This window comes from Crinia signifera, chromosome 19, assembly GCF_055691185.1.
Source record: "Crinia signifera chromosome 19, ASM5569118v1, whole genome shotgun sequence".
Classification (NCBI taxonomy): Eukaryota; Metazoa; Chordata; class Amphibia; order Anura; family Myobatrachidae; genus Crinia; species Crinia signifera.
The window spans coordinates 30,114,273-30,138,001 of NC_139226.1; the positions used below are offsets into that span (position 1 = coordinate 30,114,273).

General features: G+C 49.2%; 1 protein-coding gene across 6 annotated transcripts in view; it reads left to right on the top strand.

Annotated features, from left to right (window-relative positions):
• Positions 1-23,729, top strand: part of PPFIA3 (PPFI scaffold protein A3) — a 99,165-nt gene that overhangs the window by 58,547 nt on the left and 16,889 nt on the right. For 3 of the 6 annotated variants that reach the window (XM_083162266.1, XM_083162268.1, XM_083162269.1), the window contains exons 15-29: positions 333-553; positions 641-863; positions 4,744-4,901; positions 6,848-7,005; positions 12,026-12,119; positions 15,432-15,513; positions 15,677-15,877; positions 16,936-16,998; positions 18,682-18,708; positions 18,987-19,162; positions 19,518-19,615; positions 20,245-20,420; positions 21,559-21,627; positions 22,490-22,661; positions 23,476-23,535. In XM_083162266.1, the coding sequence (XP_083018392.1) occupies positions 333-553; positions 641-863; positions 4,744-4,901; positions 6,848-7,005; positions 12,026-12,119; positions 15,432-15,513; positions 15,677-15,877; positions 16,936-16,998; positions 18,682-18,708; positions 18,987-19,162; positions 19,518-19,615; positions 20,245-20,420; positions 21,559-21,627; positions 22,490-22,661; positions 23,476-23,534 (1,977 nt within the window). In that variant the 3' untranslated portion in view covers position 23,535. Of the gene's footprint in view, positions 1-332; positions 554-640; positions 864-4,743; positions 4,902-6,847; positions 7,006-12,025; positions 12,120-15,431; positions 15,514-15,676; positions 15,878-16,935; positions 16,999-18,681; positions 18,709-18,986; positions 19,163-19,517; positions 19,616-20,244; positions 20,421-21,558; positions 21,628-22,489; positions 22,662-23,475; positions 23,537-23,729 lie in introns of all 6 variants that reach the window. The other 3 variants (XM_083162267.1, XM_083162270.1, XM_083162271.1) reach the window with 3 other exon arrangements.

Sequence of the window (23,729 nt, forward strand, 5' to 3'; positions counted from 1 at the left end):
ACATTAATTTATGAGGTTATTTACAATTTTCTTTTTTTTTAAAGACCAAGAGAAATGCCATTTTTTCCCCTCCGCACATTGATCTAGTTCTCCCTTGTGAGTTGCGAATTCATAGCTGCATGTCACCCCAGAGACTGGCCTTAGCAAGGTATAGATCACCGCTCAGGATAACAAATGGCTTCCTATAACTTAGCGGTTTGATTTGCTGCTTCTGCCTTTCCAAGCAGTAAAAACTCCGGCCCGGTTGTCAAGTTTGGAGACCTGCCGAGAGCAGGCCGTTTCACGGCACAATGCCGCGTTTAATGTTTGCCCTGTATCCCTTTCTCTCTCAGATCCGAACGCTGGATGAGCAGGACTGGGAACGAGCACAGCAAGCCAACGTACTGGCCAATGTGGCCCAAGCCTTTGAGGGCGACTTGGATGTGTCAGACGAAGATGACAGAGATACCATATTCAGCTCGGCGGACCTCCTATCTCCTAGCGGCCAGACAGACGTGCAGACTCTAGCGATCATGTTACAGGAGCAACTGGAGGCCATCAACAAAGAGATCAAGTATGCATTGTTCTGTTGTCCTTCATCCCCATCTAACTGTCCTCACCACTCATCTACATCTCCACTGACACTGCCTCCTCCCGGCAGGTTAATACAGGAGGAGAAGGAGACCACGGAGCTACGAGCTGAGGAGATAGAGAGCCGAGTCACCAGCGGCACTCTGGACGGATCACTAGGACGTTACCGCTCAGCCACTTCTATCCCAACCTCAGTCACCACGTCCACTCTGGCCAGCCCTTCCCCACCCAGCAGCGGGCACTCCACCCCACGCATCACCCCTCACAGCCCAGCCAGGGAGGGAGACAAATTCGTAAGCACCACCTTTTTACTTTTATATCTGCCTGTGTTGTGATGAGAAGGTCTTTTTGTGGTCATCTTTACCACCTGGTAGTCCATAAGCATGCCTAATATATGTCAGCATTCCCCCACGTATACAGTAACCTAAGTGCAGGAGAGGGAGGAGACTAACCTTTTTCTATGAACTCACTGCTGCCACCTTCAGTCCGTGCATAGTATTGCAGGTGTTTTAAACCCATCTCAATAACATTCCTGCTTTCTTTGTAACTGTAACATTCTCTTGTTGTATTTATGTTTTACGTGGTTACGTTTTAACTCTTGCTGCATATCTCATTGACGAATACCTTCTCTCTTTGATCGGCCACACCTGGGAGGATTGTGATGTGGCTAAGGCTGAATGTGCTTGACATGAGCAGAGTTAGATAAATCTGTTCTTAATCAGAGCTTGGCTTCAATATTCTTCAATGATATTATAGGGAGCAATTCTTCTTGTGTGTTTTCCGTATAGTGGTTCCTACATGTGTCCCGGTGAATGCCCGTTCTAGAGCAGAGGTTCCCAACCCTGGTCCCCAGGTTTTCCAGGTCTCACCACTGAATCACAAGTGAAATAATTATCTCCACCTGTTGATCTTTTAAAATGTGTCTGAGTAATGAGTGCACCTGTGCACCTGCCAGGTGACCTCAATAACGTGAACTGTTGGGGGGGTACTTGGGGACCATGGTTGGGATTGGGAACCACCGTTTAGAGCAGTGGTTCCCAACCCCGGTCCTCAGGACCTCACACAGTTCCCGTTTTCCAGGTCACCCAACAGATGCACTCATTACTCACTGACACATTTTAAAATATCCACAGGTGGAGCTAATTATTTCACTTGTGATTCTATGAGACCTGCAAAACATGCACTGTGTGTGGGGTCTTGAGGATCGACTTTGAGAACCTGTGTTTTAGAGTATCGTGGTTCATTTTTTAGTCCCTTTAAGACTTGTTTAATATTTTACTTTCAATATATCCAGTTGGGTTGTTCGTTGTCACATGACACCCTGCCTTATGTCGGCCTTTCTGTAGTCATTGTGCTTATCTTTTAATATCGATGACGATTTATTCATAGCCCTGTGCAGTATATAGGTGTCACGGCATTACATCCTAGTTATCTGTATCTGTTATCCCCATATATTACATACAGTATTGTTATCACGGTTACATGTTTTGTAATATCGGATCTTACTGTATAGAGGCTCATACACTGCCTCTGTCATCGGAAGCGTAAATGCAAGTGCCGATGTCGGGTCCCCGTGGCCGCCGATATCGGTGATTGCATGTGTGTGTGCATCTTAGTGTATGTATTGTGATCTATAAATTCATTGGTGTTTAGAATCTTTTTTTTTTTTATCTGTTCTGAGCTTTTCAGCAATTCAATTATCTTTATGCGGTCTTTGTTTAGATGACAAGTTTGTTGGATGTCTGTGAGTTCAAAGGAGATGGTCACTCAGTTTATAATCCCAATTTAATAATAATAATTACTTGTTTCCATGGCGACATCTGTGCCGGTACTTGTGTATTTTGGCGGCGCCCATCGCATCGCATACCATAAGGCATACGATGGTATGCGATGCGACGCGATATCGTACAATGCCATACGATTTTAAAATTGTATGACATTGTATATGGCATACAATGCCATACAATGCGATGCGATTAAACATTGTATAAGCACCCTAATGGGTGCTTACAATGTTAAATGCACCCCCCCGCCACCCCCCCCCCCCCCCACTATAAACGTGAACCCGAAGCGTGGCGAGCGCCTTCGACCTTTTCATACCCCCACTATCCACGTCGGCGTGGAGTTGAGAACAGAAAGTGTGGCGAGCGCAGCGAGCCACCGAGCCCGAAGTGTGGCGAGGGGATGCGGATACGGATACCTGTGAAGGCCGCGAGGGGACTCCGATACCTGTGAAGGTATCCGCGTCCCCTCGCTGCGCTCGCCAAGCTTCGGGCTCGCTGCGCTCGCCACACTTTCTATTCTCAATTCCACGCCGACGTGGATAGTGGGGGTATGAAAAGGTCGGAGGACGCGTACCGCCGCCCCTCGCATCGCATACCATAAGGCATACGATGGTATGCGATGCGACGCGATATCGTACAATGCCATACGATTTTAAAATTGTATGACATTGTATATGGCATACAATGCCATACAATGCGATGCGATTAAACATTGTATAAGCACCCTAATGGGTGCTTACAATGTTAAATGCACCCCCCCGCCACCCCCCCCCCCCCCACTATAAACGTGAACCCGAAGCGTGGCGAGCGCCTTCGACCTTTTCATACCCCCACTATCCACGTCGGCGTGGAGTTGAGAACAGAAAGTGTGGCGAGCGCAGCGAGCCACCGAGCCCGAAGTGTGGCGAGGGGATGCGGATACGGATACCTGTGAAGGCCGCGAGGGGACTCCGATACCTGTGAAGGTATCCGCGTCCCCTCGCTGCGCTCGCCAAGCTTCGGGCTCGCTGCGCTCGCCACACTTTCTATTCTCAATTCCACGCCGACGTGGATAGTGGGGGTATGAAAAGGTCGGAGGACGCGTACCGCCGCCCCTCGCAGGCTCGCTGCGCTCGCCACGCTTCGGGTTCACGTTTATAGTGAGGGGGTGGCGTGGGGGTGCATTTAACATTGTAAGCACCCATTACGGTGCTTAAAAGCACCCTTTAGGGTGCTTATACAATCTTTCATCGTATAGGGGGCAAAAATCGCATTGCATGCCATCGGGTGCATGGCATGCGATGCGATTAAAAAATCATGCGATGGAAATCGGGGGCGCCGCTATAATACACAAGTACCTCTGTGCCTGCTAACGGGGGTCAAAGTGTTGCTGTGACATCTCATCATGATGGTTCACAACCATCAATGTTTTTGTTGCAATGGCAGTGGTATTACCATTTGATGGCAGCTTTCCGATGTTTGCCACTATGGAACGGTAAACATTTGATGGTGTTGCAATGGTCAGACCCGTCCTCGGCCAGCCTTACTGCAGAAGTATCATAGACATTTTTTTTTTCATCTAATTCTTTTGCTGCAACGGTCAATTACCATCGCATTGAAGGATTCAATGGCAGATTCCCATCCATCCATTGATGGTGGGCTTCCGATGTCCATCCCTACGGGCAGTCATGCAGGAAGACCAGACACCTTTCTTTTCCACCACAAGGTGGCAGAATTGACATTCACTATAATCAGCAGGAGTTCATACATATATTTAATATCACTTTTGTTTTATACATCACTTGGCGGCTTATGAGATCGTTCTTTGTGCATAAACTGATTAGACAGCCTGGACTGCGGCTGGGCATGGCTCTGGTATTATTCAGCTGGAAAAAAATCATTAATTTACCTTGCTAAACGATTCCTATGGATTTCTATTACTTTCAGAGCAGCAGGAACCCAGACCACTGCTGAGCAGCTGGGGCTAAGGCAGCTTAGAGCAGGTCAATATAGTGACACCTTGTGTTCATATTCAGAACTGCAACCTGCCTTCCATCTCTTGTATTTTATCTTTTGTAGTGGTGAATGCAGACCTTTTTTATATACTCCACAACCAATATACAGTCTGCAGAAAGTGTATTCGATGTATAATGTCCACATTGGGTCACTCACACTGAGGGCCAGATGATAGAGAGTGATAAGCAACCAGCCAATCAGCTCCTACCTGTCATTTTTCAAACCCAGCCTTTATTATGTCAAGTAGGAGCGGATTAGCTGGCTCTTCATTCGATCACTTTTTGAAGCTTGATACACCTGGCCCTGAGTGAACACGCCAAGTGCTTTTGTTGCAGTATTCCCTTCCCGGAAATTACACGTTAATGATTGTGACGCAGTTTGTCCCCTTCTGTAGAATCATGTCCCTAAAGAAGACGGCAGAGACGAGAAGTCCTTGATGCAGTGTGAGACCACCCCTCCCCTGACTCCGCGTGCCGTGCGGCTGGAGAGAATGACCCAGGCACTTGCCCTGCAAGCCAGCCCTATGGAGGATGGAAGAGAGTCCCGGGGAAGGTAGGATGTGTCAGAATATGGACAGCACCAGAGAATGTTAAGCAGAGATGCCTACAGTATAGGAGTGGTAGTGTTGTGTGTATGACTGTGATACTTGACCTTTTGTACTTGCTTGATGCTGCAATTTAGGAGCCTCAAAGTCAGAGAAACCTCTTATAGGGAACCTGGGGTGCGGTCATATGGTCATCATTCACAGTACCTATAGGCAACATAGCAATAGATCACAAATGAAATGTGCAATGCTCCCATATTCAGACATTCAGGGTTAGACACTAAGGGGAGAGGTTGGGGTAAGGCTTACAGGGGGGAGAGTTTAGGGTTAGGGAGAGGCTGGAGGCGGAGGTTAGGGTTAGGCTGAGGGGGAGGTTAGGGTTGGGCACTTAGGTGGGGAGGTTGGGGTAAGGCTTACAGGGGGGAGAGTATAGGGTTAGGCTGCGGGAGGTTTAGGGGGAGGTTAGGGTTGGGCACTAAAGGGAGAGGTTGGGGTGAGGCTTACAGGGGATTAGGGTAGGTTTGTGGGGGTAGGGTGTAGGGAGATTGGAGGTAGGAGCAGATAGGGCCTGGTGTGGGATGGAGACTTTGTTGGCTAAAAACTGTCACAGCTCAAAGTGAAAGTAAAAACTTTCACAGCTCAAATTGAAAGTAGATTGCAGAAGCCGTCATTTTGATGGGCTATTTCTGAGTTTTAGATATACTGCTAGTTTATGGGACAAAACGAACAAAAATATATTCGGTACTTCCTCACCTTTTGGCCGCCGCTGCGTCAGTTACGTTAGCTGCTACTTAACCATTGTGTACTGCTATTCGGAGAGGGAACCTGTGTCCACGCCACTCTCCTCTGTCCACACCACCATGCTATAACCTTTAGTAAAGTTGTGGCGAGTGGACCGAGCCACCGAACCTGAAGCGAGCCCGCGAGGGGACAATGATGCTACGCAAGTCTTGTAGCGTAAGCGGGGGCCGTAAAGATGAGGAAGTACCATGCTGTATATTCTTATCACATTTCCAGTAAACCTTTTCTGAATTCTGTAGGCTGACTGAACATTTGTTATATATTTTGTGCTATGGAAATCTACCTCAGTAATGGCTTTTACTGCAGCTGTGCACTTAAAGTACTTGCAGTATTCATGGTCCAATGGCAGAATAAAATGGACTAAGTTAGAGGCCTGAAGCTACTGTATTACCCGTCTTTATTTGTCTTTTTCATGCATGTAATGGGAACTTATCTAGCGTAAGTAAAGTGGTTATACAGTTTGTTTAAGTCATTAGCTCGGTTACATGGACAGCTTTTAATGTTGGATCTGGGATTCCCTTAGGACAGAGCAAAAATAGCTTTGAAGCAAAAGGTTTATATATATATATATATATATATATATATATATATATATATATATATATATTATATCAAAATTGTCATCACTTTATTAGTTCATCATTAACAACAGTGCCACAGTGAACCATGAAAATTATGTGTGGTTATGCCTTACAACTGCCTCACTGTGAGCACGGAGACGGCCATTTTGTTTGATGAACCAATGTTTCTCGCAAAGCCAGCAAATATATTCCATACAATGGTTTAGTACAGTGATAGCCAACTCGAGTCCTCGAGAGCTACCAACAGTTAACATTTTCTAGATCACCTATCTGGGGCACAGGTGGACTCATTACTGACTGACGCATTCTAAATGATCCACAGGTGGAACTAATTACTTCACTTATGATTCTGATAGGAGACCTGGAAAACGTTAACTGTTGGTAGCTCTCGAGGACTGGAGTTGGCTATCCCTGGTTTAGTATCACGTGAAGTGCTTGTTTCTGCAGTGATAGCTAAAAACTCAGCGCCATCTAGTGTTCCTCCAGTGTAATCACTCATGTAATACTCCACCTGCAGCTGCTGCTGTATACTCCCAACAGTTCATGTATACAACTTCTCTTTTTCCTTACAGCCTGGGCGCAGATGGTCTCGGTGGCACCAACAGCGCCAGCCAGGACTCGCTGCACAAAGCTGCTAAAAAGAAAAGCATCAAGTCTTCAATCGGGCGATTATTCGGCAAAAAGGAGAAGGGGCGTATGGGACAGATGGGGCGAGAATCTTCATCTCTGGGTAAGAAAATGGTGCTTGTGCGTTATACCATTTATGGCCACTGGAGGCATAGTTTAGCTGCTGTTGCCAATTCAGGTGATACATCCAGCCACATCTCAGCTGTTCATAAATGATCAAGCTGCCATTGAGACATGAGACTTCAACTGGTGTCATACAGTATGTGCTCTCCGTGTGCTAGAGACACACAAGTCATTACATTATTCCAGAAGCATGGACAGTGCACATGAATACAGTTTTGGCTATCATTTACTATTATGTTTCAGGTGCTGGACGAGCATTTGGATCGTTAGCCTGACATTTTGTATTCCCTGACTGCAACTGGACATATCTTTGACGACTGAGCACAACATATAAGTCATTGGGCCAGAATATATTAATTAATTATATTAATTGTGGCTGTCCACTTATAATTTATTTACATTTAAAAATAGCCATGGCGGAATTTTTTACGGAGATCTTTGCATGGCAATGGAGTTAGGCTCCTCGCTGCTGTTTGTGCGGAAATCGCTGGAAAAATGGCTTCCAGAGATCTACACATGCGTGCTCAGACCCTGCCACTCCCGGCAGAGAGATAAGAGGGACTGGTTGGTGAAGGCTGCACATTCTCTTCTCTTGAAACGCTCCTGGCTGGTGGTACATTACTGTATGTGGACAGACATAAATAAACCTAATGGGGCCTACACATGGGGAGATGGGCTGATGAGCATTCTGAGCGATGCGAGATCGCACAGTGCACAGCGCTGCATAGTGAAATTGCTTAGAAAATGCCCCTAAATTGCAACATGTGTAGGCCCCATTAGGATCACATATAAACACAATTTACTTTACATTACACCAAAATTGCGGATCCGACCCGGTATTTGGAACACAGTTCCAAGTTGGATCCGGGATTTGCACAATTTACAATGCGGTGCCAACCCGCAGTGTAAACGGGGGCGGCGCTTGGAGATGGCATCATCTGCAAGTGGTGGGACTGCCGAATGCTATGCCAGGACTCTGGCACACCGCGCTGAGGGCAAGCCCAGCACCAAGGTAAGCTGCTCGGTTGCCCCCAGCCTCTGTGCACCCTCCCTCCCCCAGCCCTCATTTGCGAGGTTAATGGATGCCACACACAGGCATCCATTCACCCCCTCCCTGCCTCCGCTGCTGTCTGCACAGTACAGCAGACAGCAGCAGAGGCTATGTGTGCCACCCGCCCAACCTCTACACTGGTCTGGTGGTTGGGCATCCCCATTGCTGTAAACGGGAGCCGGGTCAGGTGACCACGCATAACCGTTTACACTACCCACAACCCAGGTCTTGTCCATGTTCCACCCTGGTAAGGACCTGGGAAGAAGTCCTGTGTAAATGGACATGGGTTGACCCGTTTTACACTGCTGCTGACCCTGGACCACGAGGGAAAAAACCCGGGTTTTGATGAATAAAAAGGTTTGCTTGCTAGCTTCCACATCTTTTTTGACAAATTTATTTGGCACTTGGTTAAACCTGCGTCAATCTCTAAATGTGTCCATAGGCTTTTCATGCATTTTTGTTTGTTGTAAAGTATCAGATGCATAAAATCTGGTTCTAAATTAGTAATTTGTTCAGCTGAATACCTGATTGTGCAGCTGTTCAGCTGAATACCAGATTTTGCAGCTGTTCAGCTGCAGGTAGGAGGTGTGTGGCTGTTCAGCTGCAGGTAGGAGGTGTGTGGCTGTTCAGCTGCAGGTAGGAGGTGTGTGGCTGTTCAGATGCAGGTAGGAGGTGTGTGGCTGTTCAGATGCAGGTAGGAGGTGTGTGGCTGTTTTGCTGCCGATAGGAGGTGTGGGGCTGTTCAGCAGCAAGTAGGAGGTGTGTGGATGTTCAGCTGCAGGTAGGAGGTGTGTGGCTGTTCAGAGGCAGGTAGGAGGTGTGTGGCTGTTCTGCTGCCGATAGGAGGTGTGGGGCTGTTCAGCAGCAAGTAGGAGGTGTGCGGCTGTTCAGCTGCAGGTAGGAAGTGTGTGGCTGTTCAGCTGCAGGTAGGAGGTGTGCGGCTGTTCAGCTGCAGGTAGGAGGTGTGCGGCTATTCAGCTGCAGGTAGGAGGTGTGCGGCTGTTCAGCTGCAGGTAGGAGGTGTGTGGATGTTCAGCGGCAGGTAGTAGGTATGTGGCTGTTCAGTAGGAGGTGTGTGGCTGTTCAGTAGGAGGTGTGTGGCTGTTCAGTAGGAGGTGTGCGGCTGTTCAGCGGTAGGTAGGAGGTGTGCGGCTGTTCAGCGGCAGGTAGGAGGTGTGCAGCTGTTCAGCGGCAGGTAGGAGGTGTGTGGATGTTCAGCTGCAGGTAGGTGGTGTGCGGCTGTTCAGCTGCAGGTAGGAGGTGTGGGGCTGTTCAGCTGCAGGTAGGAGGTGTGTGGCTGTTCAGCTGCAGGTAGGAGGTGTGCGGCTGTTCAGATGCAGGTAGGAGGTGTGTGGCTGTTCAGATGCAGGTAGGAGGTGTGTGGCTGTTTTGCTGCCGATAGGAGGTGTGGGGCTGTTCAGCAGCAAGTAGGAGGTGTGTGGATGTTCAGCTGCAGGTAGGAGGTGTGTGGCTGTTCAGAGGCAGGTAGGAGGTGTGTGGCTGTTCTGCTGCCGATAGGAGGTGTGGGGCTGTTCAGCAGCAAGTAGGAGGTGTGCGGCTGTTCAGCTGCAGGTAGGAAGTGTGTGGCTGTTCAGCTGCAGGTAGGAGGTGTGCGGCTGTTCAGCTGCAGGTAGGAGGTGTGCGGCTATTCAGCTGCAGGTAGGAGGTGTGCGGCTGTTCAGCTGCAGGTAGGAGGTGTGTGGATGTTCAGCGGCAGGTAGTAGGTATGTGGCTGTTCAGTAGGAGGTGTGTGGCTGTTCAGTAGGAGGTGTGTGGCTGTTCAGTAGGAGGTGTGCGGCTGTTCAGCGGTAGGTAGGAGGTGTGCGGCTGTTCAGCGGCAGGTAGGAGGTGTGCAGCTGTTCAGCGGCAGGTAGGAGGTGTGTGGATGTTCAGCTGCAGGTAGGTGGTGTGCGGCTGTTCAGCTGCAGGTAGGAGGTGTGGGGCTGTTCAGCTGCAGGTAGGAGGTGTGTGGCTGTTCAGCTGCAGGTAGGAGGTGTGTGGCTGTTCAGATGCAGGTAGGAGGTGTGTGGCTGTTCAGATGCAGGTAGGAGGTGTGTGGCTGTTTTGCTGCCGATAGGAGGTGTGGGGCTGTTCAGCAGCAAGTAGGAGGTGTGTGGATGTTCAGCTGCAGGTAGGAGGTGTGTGGCTGTTCAGAGGCAGGTAGGAGGTGTGTGGCTGTTCTGCTGCCGATAGGAGGTGTGGGGCTGTTCAGCAGCAAGTAGGAGGTGTGCGGCTGTTCAGCTGCAGGTAGGAAGTGTGTGGCTGTTCAGCTGCAGGTAGGAGGTGTGCGGCTGTTCAGCTGCAGGTAGGAGGTGTGCGGCTATTCAGCTGCAGGTAGGAGGTGTGCGGCTGTTCAGCTGCAGGTAGGAGGTGTGTGGATGTTCAGCGGCAGGTAGTAGGTATGTGGCTGTTCAGTAGGAGGTGTGTGGCTGTTCAGTAGGAGGTGTGTGGCTGTTCAGTAGGAGGTGTGCGGCTGTTCAGCGGTAGGTAGGAGGTGTGCGGCTGTTCAGCGGCAGGTAGGAGGTGTGCAGCTGTTCAGCGGCAGGTAGGAGGTGTGTGGATGTTCAGCTGCAGGTAGGTGGTGTGCGGCTGTTCAGCTGCAGGTAGGAGGTGTGCGGCTGTTCAGCTGCAGGTAGGTGGTGTGCGGCTGATCAGCTGCAGGTAGGGTGTGTGCGGCTGTTCAGCTGCAGGTAGGAGGTGTGCGGCTGTTCAGCTGCAGGTAGGAGGTGTGTGGCTGTTCATCTGCAGGTAGGAGGTGTACGGCTGTTCAGCTGCCGGTAGGAGGTGTGCGGCTGTTCAGCTGCAGGTAGGAGGTGTGCGGCTGTTCAGCGGCAGGTAGGAGGTGTGCGGCTGTTCAGCTGCAGGTAGGAGGTGTGCGGCTGTTCAGCTGCAGGTAGGAGGTGTGCGGCTGTTCAGCTGCAGGTAGGAGGTGTGCGGCTGTTCAGCTGCAGGTAGGAGGTGTGCGGCTGTTCAGCTGCAGGTAGGAGGTGTGCGGCTGTTCAGCTGCAGGTAGGAGGTGTGCGGCTGTTCAGCTGCAGGTAGGAGGTGTGCGGCTGTTCAGCTGCAGGTAGGAGGTGTGCGGCTGTTCAGCTGCAGGTAGGAGGTGTACGGCTGTTCAGCGGCAGGTAGGAGGTGTGTGGCTGTTCAGCTGCAGGTAGGAGGTGTGCGGCTGTTCAGCGGCAGGTAGGAGGTGTGCGGCTGTTCAGCTGCAGGTAGGAGGTGTGCGGCTGTTCAGCTGCAGGTAGGAGGTGTGCGGCTGTTCAGCTGCAGGTAGGAGGTGTGCGGCTGTTCAGCTGCAGGTAGGAGGTGTGCGGCTGTTCAGCTGCAGGTAGGAGGTGTACGGCTGTTCAGCGGCAGGTAGGAGGTGTGTGGCTGTTCAGCTGCAGGTAGGAGGTGTGTGGCTGTTCAGCTGCAGGTAGGAGGTGTGCGGCTGTTCAGCTGCAGGTAGGAGGTGTGCGGCTGTTCAGCTGCAGGTAGGAGGTGTGCGGCTGTTCAGCTGCAGGTAGGAGGTGTGGGGCTGTTCAGCTGCAGCTAGGATGTGTGTGGCTGTTCAGCTGCAGGTAGGAGGTATGTGGCTGTTTAGCTGCAGGTAGGAGGTGTGCGGCTGTTCAGCGGCAGGTAGGAGGTGTGCGGCTGTTCAGCTGCAGGTAGGAGGAGTGTGGCTGTTCAGCGGCAGGTAGGAGGTGTGCGGCTGTTCAGCGGCAGGTAGGAGGTGTGCGGCTGTTCAGCGGCAGGTAGGAGGTGTGCGGCTGTTCAGCAGCAGGTAGGAGGTGTTCAGCTGTTCAGCTGCAGGTAGGAGGTGTGCGGCTGTTCAGCGGCAGGTAGGAGGTGTGCGGCTGTTCAGCTGCAGGTAGGAGGTGTGCGGCTGTTAATCACATTATTTTAAGATTATTTATCAACCTATTTTTTATACCTATGAATATCGAAACTCTTTCATGCTGTATTCCAGCTGGTACCCCCTCAGAAGAGAACTCGCCTGCTGACCCCATGGGTCTGTCCAAGCTGGCAGGACCTGTAGACAAAGACCGGAGAAACAAGAAAAAGTAAGTCTTCTCCTTATTACGTGAACACGCCTGTGCTGAAAAAAGCGTCTTAGTTGCAATGCAATGCGACTAGGGAGCGCCTGCCTGCAGAACTGCCATAAACAATGATGCCACTTTGTCGCACAGCCGGGCAGCATCAGAACCAATTGCTATTAGTACTCGGCACTGTCCAGCACGAATGCCTTGAATCCTGGGGTTGGAAGCGTCAATCCTGGGATTCAAATCCTGTTTTTTTCCCTTACTGGCAGCTCCCCCAGGCCAGGCAGGCGGGATATCCACAAAGCATGACCTGGTGGTGGCACTTGAGGGCTAGAGTTGTAGAAGATTACAGGGCCTGGAGAGTCCTGTGCCGGAACACTGCTGTTATCCTAGAGTAACACTGTATCTGGGGTCACCAGGATCACTGCAATATACAGTTCCACTCTGTAAAGCAAATGCTGCAAATAGCAAAGCCTTAACACGGCTCATTTAGGAGCATCTTGGCAATATAATTTCTTCATTCTCTTTTTGCAATTTCTGACCAATGGTCTTTCTGCTATTTCCACTTCTTAATGCTACCTAAAGCTCAATGAGTCCAGAGACGATCATGTCCTTCCCCAAAGATGATCATGTCCTTCCCTCTTCTGCTCACATCTTCCTAACCATCAACGCACATGTTTCCTCCTCTGTCTGAGCGCCACCCGTTCCCCACGTCCATCTGGCTCCAATACTTCCAGTCTTCCAAACTGCTTTGACAACACCAATCCTCTTCTCCCACCTTTCCACATAGGCCACACCACTTTGCAAGACCCGGCAATGGCTCCTGGTTATCTCAAGAACCCAGTTGATACGAGTACAAGGCCCTTTGTCTTGCCACTGCCACTCCCACCTACAATACTAATCCCAGGCCGCTGCCCACTAGTGGATTCCCTACCATACCTGATCACACTCTTCCTTAGCGTTTAGATCTTTGACTCCTCTCTGATACCCCATCTGTCTATCTATCACCCTCCTTCGCTTATACACCTTACACCAGTACCTAGATGTGGTCGTGATCTCTGCCTTGAGCCACTCCGGTTCCATGGGCAGAATAAGAAGGCAGCATCTGCGGGGTGCAAATGGTTGGAAGTGGGCTGGCCTTGGGCATTCCTTTCTGATCACAGATTGCATTGAGGGAATTAGTAATAATAATATATAGGGCTGGAGATTCTGCATTGACCGGGAGCTTGTTACCTCCCTGTGAGGCACCCAACCTGTTTCTCATTGCTAAAAGACGTAACTTCTCTGCCGCCTCCGGAAGTCTCCCATGTGGGTATAACCGGGTATGTCCCGAAATCTGCCCACTCCAAGGAACAATGGCAGCCATAAATAAAGTTAGAATGTGCAGGACTTTGTAGATGGACTTCGGAGTTGGACTGAGCGATGATAAAGCCATACTGGATTAGGGGTTTATTACTATTCCCATCTTTTGCAGATTGCTTTTTTACTAGGATGTTTCAAAGAATGGGGCGCAAAATAACACAATGAAACAATGGTGGCGGATAACACTATGGTCAAAGACTTACAAAGGTCCTTAAACCTTAATATTTAAACTGTTAAAATAACATGCCTCTGAAACCAGTGCACCCTATAGTCTTAAAGTAGTCTTTGGCATAGAACAATGGTCTCCTCCATAAAATATTTGTGTCTCGGGCCAAGGAAAGTGCTTCCACTTCTGACCACGGAGCTACAATTTCCATCCTGCCTTACAGAGCGATTACTTCTGTCTTCTGAGCAAAGTGTAACGAGGTCTGTGTTCTATTTGTGGAACAGACACATTCGGCCTGAGATTCATGCATTCCGTACAGGTGTAAATTACATCAGTGATTCAGTGCCTCCTTCCCAGAACTCTCGTGTACTTACCTGTCAGCCCGCGTGATGCTCATAGCGACCGCGGAGAATGTGTGTGAAACAGATCATCACGAGTTGTACAGCTCAGGAGTAAACGTCAGAACATCTGTTGTTAGCTGAATGTGAGACCGCTTGGGGACCACAGGTCTATTGTTGGGGGGTGAGGGGGACATCATGGCAGGATCTTTTTACAACAAGCCTTTTCTTTCCATAGGACACTCAGCAAACAAGGAATATTAAAGGTGGTATGGTCTGTGCAGAGAGACAAAGCGAAGAATCTTGTGTTAGAAACCACTCAGCAAAATGACTGGTCGTTAGAAGCAGTCTATGATGCTGTAGGGTTGCTGCCTCTTCACTTTATCTCTCTCTGAGGCTTGATCCAAGGCTTCCTAGGTGGATCTAAATCTGAGGATAGTTTTGACATGCTGTAGAGGTATGTTCTGTGTGAGGCGCTGCCAGCCCCTTGTGGCTAGGGAAGCCAATCCCGGGATTCGGGATTGAAAAATGCTCAATCCCAGGATTCCCGGGATTGGCTTTTCTAATGAAAAGACGCCCTGGCTGCCCCGCATTTACTTACATTTGAGGGTGCAGCAGGGTTGCCGGTCAGTTTCATACTGCCGGGAGCAAGGAGCCCGGTTGCTGGGTGGGGGGACGGGTCGCCAATGCTGCTGGCTGGCGCACTGGCTGGGGTGGCTGGCGCGCTGGCTTCGGGTGGCGCGGCACATACTGCCGGGCACGACCTTTGCCTGCGCAGCGTGACCTCTGATCTCGTCACGCTGAGAGGTCACGCTGCGCAGTGCTGCCGGGAGAAGTTGGGCAGCGTCTGTGCATGCGCAGTCTAATCCCCAAATCCTGGGATTGAAATCCTGGCGCTTTGGGGGCCAAATCCCGGGATCCCGCCGATTTCGGGATTGGCGACCCTACTTGTGGCGCTGTACAAATAAAGGACAATAACAATGGCTGGGAATCCCAGGAGTGTAATCCTGGTAGGGAAGAGTATCTCTGGGATTCTCTACCCCTCCCAATCAGTCTCTCCGCCTCCCTACAAAACTTTAAATGAACTCTCAAAATCTAACCATTAATCTATCCATTAAATCTAATTCTCATCCTAACCTTCTGTTTATTCTCAATTCTATCCCTTATGTGTCATTACTGTCTGTCTGCCCCTTTAGAATGTAAGCTCTCACGAGCAGGGCCCTCTCTCCTCATGTGCTTTTCTTAGAATATATCTCAGCCACCCTGATAACTGCGTCAGGGTCCTGTCCCCTGATGGAACGGTCTTTATTTACCATGTACTTGTCCTAGATTGCCTTGTACTGTAATTTGTTATTTTTTTGTTATTCCCTCAGCTATGTATTGTCAGGCGCTGCGGAACCTTTGTGGCACCATAAAACAATGATGATGAGGATAATAATAGTAAAACGTTTCATAATTTTCTTCCAGGCATGAGCTCCTGGAGGAGGCCTGCAGACAAGGACTTCCGTTTGCAGCATGGGATGGACCCACTGTAGTGTCATGGCTGGAGGTACAGTGTAATGATGTCTTTTCATGTCCGGGGTCTTGGTGCCCCTCGCTACACAGCAAATGTCTCCACTAATAGGAGTGCTTTACTGACTGGTTGCATGACCCGAGGTTGGGAATCCCAGGAGCAGCGGTTACCGTCTGACACTCTGTGCTTCCTTCCACAGCTGTGGGTAGGGATGCCAGCCTGGTATGTCGCAGCTTGCCGCGCCAATGTGAAGAGCGGAGCGATCATGGCCAACTTGTCCGACACAGAAATCCAGCGTGAGATTGGTATCAGCAACCCTCTGCACCGCCTGAAACTACGCCTCGCCATCCAGGAGATGGTCTCCCTTACTAGCCCTTCTGCGCCGGCCACATCACGCACGGTGAGGACTTTATTATTGGCTAGTTAAAAACCCAGCAAAATGACGGCTTCCACAATGTACTACTTTCACTTTGAGCTGGGACTGTTTTTACTTTCACTTTGAGCTGTGACAGTTTTAGCCCACAAACTCTCCTCCCCACCTCTAGTCTTTGTCTGTTCCTGCCTCCAGTCTCTGTCTTCACTGCTCCCTCTCTCCATATCGAGAAAGTTTGAAACAAATCAGTGTCCGTGCAAAAATTGCTGTCACTTTTTAATGTGCCATATTCTAGCACACAAAGGAGTAATTTGGACCAAAGAGCGGCCTTTAGTGGTCACTGACAGTACTCCACCTCATAGAGGTGAGGAGCAGTTAGCTATAGATAGATAGATAACCTTTAAAGCACAACATTGCTCCCTGAACATATAATTTATTGCATATAAAAGCAAAAATGACGCATATTTTTATTTTGGGTAATGTGTATCAAACCTTCTTACCGGGACAAGTTGCCCATAGCAACCAATGGGATTCTCTCTATCGTTTTTTAGCCTGTTCTAGTTAAATGATGGCTAAAATCTGATTGGTTTACAAAGGCACAACCTCCACTTCACTTTAGCCGATTTGATTAATTTTCCTAACACGTAGCGATGTGTGTGGTTGAGCGTTGTCCGATGCTAGATCACTCAGCGATGTATGCTGAGCTATCTGTCAGCGACAGTGTTCTCTGGTGAGAATAACAGGAGATAGTGGCACACGGGGCCCTGCATTGCTATTGCTAGGGCCCCTACACACACACACAGCGATGTAGGGGCATTTTCTGAGCGTTGTAGTTACATGAAGTAACATCGCTCAGAAAATGCCGGTATATCGCTGCGTGTGTAGGGCCCATAAATGGGTGAATTTGTGCGAGTCTGGTCAGATATTTAAAGCGGCAATGATGTGCACATCAAAACCAACCTGGTGTGTCTGATTACAGGACTATGCCCACCAAGCATATATGTGATCGGGTGGGATTGATGTCTGCGCCATGTGTTCCATCTGATTTGTGCACTAACATTTTCTCAACAATGTATTCTGTCCAGTCAACAGGCAATGTGTGGATGACTCACGAAGAGATGGAAACCCTGGCTGCAACAACAAAGCCGGTACGTAGAGACTCTGCCTAAACCCACTTACAGCTTCATTTGGGTTTTATTTGTTTAGTTAACAGTTCAAGCTGATCATATCTGACTTACTGATCATACTCATCCGGTTCTTCTGGCTCCCATTTATCATCTGCCTCAGCCCTGTCTGCTTGCTCGCTCTACGTGCCCAGCACCCTGTCTGCTTGCTCGCTCTACGTGCCCAGCACCCTGTCTGCTTGCTCGCTCTACATACCCAGCACCCTGTCTGCTTGCTCGCTCTACATACCCAGCACCCTGTCTGCTTGCTCGCTCTACATACCCAGCACCCTGTCTGCTTGCTCGTTCTACATACCCAGCACCCTGTCTGCTTGCTCGTTCTACATACCCAGCACCCTGTCTGCTTTCTCACACTACATACCCAGCACCCTGTCTGCTTGCTCGCTCTACATACCCAGCACCCTGTCTGCTTACTCGCTCTATATGCCCAGCACCCTGTCTGCTTGCTCGCTCTATATGCCCAGCACCCTGTCTGCTTGCTTGCTCTACATACCGAGCACCCTGTCTGCTTGCTCGCTCTACATACCCAGCATCCTGTCTGTTTGCTCGTTCTACATACCCAGCACCCTGTCTGCTTGCTCGCTCTACATACACAGCACCCTGTCTGCTTGCTCGCTCTACATACCCAGCACCCTGTCTGCTTGCTCACTCTACATACCCAGCACCCTGTCTGCTTGCTCACTCTACATACCCAGCACCCTGTCTGCTTGCTCGCTCTACGTTCCCAGCACCCTGTCTGCTTGCTCGCTCTACATACCCAGCACCCTGTCTGCTTGCTCGCTCTACATACCCAGAACCCTGTCTCCTTGCTCGCTCTACGTTCCCAGCACCCTGTCTGCTTGCTCGCTCTACGTTCCCAGCACCCTGTCTGCTTGCTCGCTCTACATACCCAGCACCCTGTCTGCTTGCTCGCTCTACATACCCAGAACCCTGTCTCCTTGCTCGCTCTATGTGCCCAGCACCCTGTCTGCTTGCTCGCTCTATGTGCCCAGCACCCTGTCTGCTTTCTCGCTGTACATGCCCAGCACCCTGTCTGCTTGCTTGCTCTACGTGCCCAGCACCCTGTCTGCTTGCTCGCTGTACATGCCCAGCACCCTGTCTGCTTGCTCGCTCTACGTGCCCAGCACCCTGTCTGCTTGCTCGCTGTACATGCCCAGCACCCTGTCTGCTTGCTCGCTCTACCGGTGCCACGCCATGTCTTTCCACTTTCACTGTAGCTGTGCCATGCCAAGACTGCTCGCTTACTCTAGCTGTTCCACACCTGGTCTGCTTGCTTACTTTAGCTGTGCCACGTCTCACCCTAATGGTGCTCACCCAGTCTGCTCGCTCGCCCTAACGGTGCTCACCCAGTCTGCTCACTCGCCCTACATGCCCGGCACCCTGTCCGTTCACTCTATCAGTGCCACGCCCAGTCTGCTTGCTTACTATACCTGTGCCCCTCCGGTCTGCTCACTCGCTCTACATGCCCAGTGGACTATCTGCTTGCTCACTCAACCGGTGCCACGCCCGGTCTGCTCGCTCACTCACAAGTAATTGCTTTACTGATCTGTAACTGCATGTTGCTGTCTGCCCCATACCTTATCCTTTTCAGCTCTCTCATCTATGCTCTCTCCTTTATCTTTTTTTTAACACTCTAACCTCTGTCAGGAGACTAAGGAGATCAGCTGGGAACAGGTAGGTAGAAGAGTCTTTGTTCATTGGTTATTTGCAAAACGTTTGGAACATTTAAAAATGTTGCTGAGAACATCAGCGCCTTCCCATTACTACTTGTGGTAGCCGTGTAAAAGTTCACACCGCCACCTGCTGCTAGAAGACTGTACTGCATGCTAACAATCAGCCCTGGGTAGGCTGATCGCCATGTCCCTTTTATTTCCCTATTACTGACGTTGCCATTTCCACTGTCCTTTATGGACTCCAGAGTGACACAAATCATCCTGCTCTTGGTTTGGCAGATCCTGGCCTATGGTGACATGAACCATGAGTGGGTGGGGAATGACTGGCTGCCTAGTCTGGGCTTGCCACAGTATCGTAGCTACTTCATGGAGTCCTTAGTGGATGCCAGAATGTTGGACCACCTGAACAAGAAGGAACTGCGGGGACAGCTGAAAATGGTAGATAGTTTCCACAGGTAAATGACATTTTGACTTGCGGGTATCAAATTTTTGTTAAAAGGACCCTAAAACCATAAAAAACCCCACACCTATGAGCAGTGCTTATTAGTGCCCAGTCACACCGTATGTGGACAGTTCTCCAGCACTTTGGGGAGAGATAAAGTGGCCAAGTTGCCTAGACCAACCAATCAGCTTTGATTTGTCATATTAAATACTTCACTAAATAAATTAAATTTAGAAGCCGATTGGTTCCCTTTGGGCAACTTCTTTATACATCTCCCCCTTACAGATCAGTGGAAAGTGTGTGCGATGATTTTTCTATGAATGCTTTTCTCTTTTCTGACCATGTACTTACAGTACTATTACTTGTAGGGTTAGTCTCCATTATGGGGTAATGTGCCTGAAGAGACTCAACTACGATAGGAAGGAGCTGGAGAGGAGACGAGAGGAAAGTCAAAACCAGCTGAAAGGTACGAGGAAGAACTCAGACAGACTGATAGCTGTGAATGGTTCCCATCAAGCAGCATTGTCTAAATTCTAGCGTTATACCCTGGGACAGGGAATGCTGGTGTGGCAGTTTGTACAAGAACGGCCATGATTTTAAAGCGGCAATCATTTACAAGACACAACTAACCTCTTTTTCTTTGTAAATGATTGCCGCTTTAAAAATATGGCCATTCTCAGACAAACTCGCACCCCTGGTTATCTAATATGAAGTCGCCTTGCACGTGAAACCCCAAAACTAGGGCATTGAAACCCCAAGAACATTCCAGTCAGAATAGGAAGGACGATTAGCATGTATGTTAGTATATATACATATATATATATATATATATAGTCAGACAGACATCCTATAGCTGTCCTGAAACCAAATGAGTGGACCTCTCTGTGTGTGGCAAAGTTAGCGTAGGATCTTTTGTTCATCATTTCCGTCTCTGTGGAATCCGTGGACTTGATTTAGTGGATTCTCTGCAGTTTGTAATCTCGCGCACCCATGAAAGATGTACCAGTGGTCTCTGAAACGTCCACGCTGTAGGATCGGTGGCCGGATATTTATATTGTACTCTATGGATTACTATGTTTCTCTGTCCTGCCGCAGATGTCATGGTCTGGTCCAACGAGCGGGTAATGTGCTGGATTCAGTCCTTAGGGTTGAAGGAATATGCCAACAACTTACATGAGAGCGGAGTCCACGGGGCCCTGGTTGCGTTAGATGACACGTTTGACTGTAACGATCTGGCATTGCTACTACAGATCCCAACACAGAACACACAGGTCAGTGCGTGGCCTGATTTGTATTTCCCTGAAAATGTTTTTTGGATTTTTTTTTTGGTATAGTCGTGTTTGCACTTTTTATCACCACTGTTTTTACCCCTACCCATCCCTCAGTGGCGTACCTATAAATTAGCGTGTGTGTACCTGCTCATTGTCACCCCCCTCCGGGGCTGCCTTGGGTGTGTCATGCCTGCCACCATTAAAAGATGTCCCTCCCAAAATGGCCACCGCTTTCTCCAGCATCTTTAATAAATGTCTCCTCTGAAGCGACAGCCATTTTGGGAGGGACACTTTCCATGGGGGCAGGCGCAACAGGACCGAAGACAAGTATCTGCGGGTCCACAAGCCTCCTTACGCCTACACGTTACCGTGGGGTCTGTGCAGGCTATTGAATACGCTGCTGCCATCCCTCAGTTTATGCTTCCACCTGCCCTATAGCTGTGGATCCCCTTGGTGCAAAATGTTGAGTGTAATTGCAATTGCGCAAAATCAGAGCTGTAGTGTTCTGGTGAAGCACTGTACTATAAAATCAATGTAATTTGCTTTCAGCGATCATGGATGGCTGTGCTCATAGGTGTGTGTGTGTGTGTGTGTGTACAGTATATAGGTACAACAATACAGGTACAACATCAATAATCTGGTATCCTTGGTTCCAGCACTGTCCCAGATTATCCATTCTGTGGGATTATCACTGGTGCATACCAAAAACTTTCCCTCCCACTAGCTAATCCCTTATCTCCTGCAGCCAAACTCCCACCCACAGTATCTTAACGCCCTGCAGCCTGAATAAGCCCTGCAGCCTAACTCCACCCACAGACTAACTGAGCCCTCCCACAGCCTAACTTCCCCTGCTGCCTAACTCCCACCCACAGCATCTAAATGCCCTGCAGCCTGAATACACCCTGCAGCCTAACTCCACCCACAGACTAACTGAGCCCTCCCACAGCCTGACTTCCCCTGCTGCCTGACTTCCACCTGGCTCCTGATGTGTCCGGATTAAAAGAGGTGCTCCATCAGATGCTAGATAATTGGTGGTGTGCCTGTATAATGTAATACAGTATAATATAATGAAGGCAGTCATGGTATTGTTTGGTCCTTCTCTGGTTGACTTTACTTATGTCTTCTCTTTTGTCGTTAGGCTCGACAAGTGTTGGAAAAAGAGTTCAGCAATCTCATTACCATGGGGACAGAGAGGCGACTTGACGAGGTCAGTAACCCCCCTAATACACATAACCACAATGACCGATGTTGTCCTGTACCGTGTGGCCTTTAATCTTAGCCATTGTGACATGAGATTAGGATGAGCAGGATCTTCATGATCACCTCCATCCGTGCAATTCCACTGTGCCGCCCCGCACCTTTCCCCTGTACATGTGACAAGCCACTCTTCATTAGTAACCATAACGATCTTGTAAAGTGAGGTGACTCCTTCTGTGCGACGTGCACTGTGTAATGCAGGATGACTTCCTGTCAGTGGTGGATGACTTCCTGTCAGTGGTGGATGACTTCCTGTCAGTGGTGGATGACTTCCTGTCGGTGGTGGCAGCAGAAGGTGATATGTCTTTCATGCAGGGATAGTTATTTCATCTAGAAATAAGCAAGCAGTGGATTGGCCATCTGGACAGCGTGCACAGTGTACCGATAAATGCTGCGTGTCCCTCGGCATTGCATACAAACCAAGCTCTAGGTCTTTTGGAAGTAGCTTAATACCTGTGTCACATTTATAGTAAACGGACTGCCTACATACAGTGGCTGAGACCATTATGTATGGCCAAATATTTTGGGAGCGTGGGTAGGTCCATGTGATGTCATGATGACATGCTGCAGTTGTGCAATGCTCCTCTGGGAACGTTGTGGAAGGCCAGGATATCTTTAGGAGACTCCTTTGAACCTGCCGGGCCCTAGGCAGGTGCCTAGATTGCCTTGTGGAGAATCCGCCTCCAGTCCTTGTCCTCCTTTTTGTTTGGAGTTCCAGTAGCCCCCCTGTGATGGCTGATAACGAGCATCACAGTCTCCATATTGCATCTGGGTGTACCTCTGTTACACAGCTTGTCTGTCTGAATTCTTAGGATAGTGCCAAGACATTCAGCCGCTCTCCCTCTTGGAGGAAGATGTTCCGGGAGAAGGACCTCCGAGGAGTTAGTCCAGACTCAGCTGAGATGTTGCCAGCAAACTTCCGGACCGCGGCTGTCTCCTCCATTACCTCACCCGCTGTGCAGCTGCGGAAGATGCAGTCTGAAGGTAACGCTGTTACAGTATGTGTGGATCAGTGCACGCCCTCTGCTTTCATTTCTAAGGCCTTCATTAAACCATGTTAAAGCATACAGCTATAGGAGTATGGATCATTAGTTCACCAAAATGTTGGTCGACAGTCATTAGATCGACATGAAGGAAGGTTGACATGAGTCTAGGTCGACAGGGTCATTAGGTCGACATGGGGGTTTTCACATTTTTTCCCACGTGTCGACACAGTCGACATGGGCACTAAAACGTGGCACCGAGTCCCCTCGCATGGCTGGCTGTGCTCGCAATGCTTCGGGCATGGCGCCTCGCTAGTGGATGGTAGGGCATGTCCTGTCGACACATGTCGGCTCAAAAAATGTGAAATACCCCATGTCGACCTTTTGACTGTCGACCTAATGACCCATGTCGACCTAACCCATGTCGACCTAGACTCGTGTCGACCTTCCTGCATGTCGACCTAGACTCTTGTCGACCTAATGACTATCGACTAACATGCTGGTGACCCAATGACCGTTTCCCAGCTATATGGTGCAAGCCATTCCTGATGGTATACAAGGTTTCACTGCAGCAGAGATGGAGAGAGATAAAGTACCAACCATCATATACTATGTGTATCAAGTTTCCATATTACTGTATGTAATGACTCCTGCTATTGTACTAAATAAACCACAAAATGTAAGGAACTGTCCTCATTATTAGGGTGCGATAGTGTAAAATGAGCCCGTCACTAATTATAATGCCGTGATGTAATCTGCAGCACCTACAATGGAGTACTTATTAATATACATCATGTCATTCTCTGCATTTGCAGGCAGTCCCTCAAGCAGCCAGCGCGCAGACAATGTTTCAGTGAGAACCTATTCCTGTTAATGTAAGTAGCCCATACCTTAAAATACCTTTACATTATTTAAACGAAAAACCCTTAATTAAAATAATTGAGACGACACCAAATAAATCACGCTGACAAGAAATAACCACACTGACACCGAGAATTAAATTTAAAAAGGTCAGAGGAATGTTTATTGAAGACCTTGTAACTAAACTAGAAAAATTTGGGTTTGAATT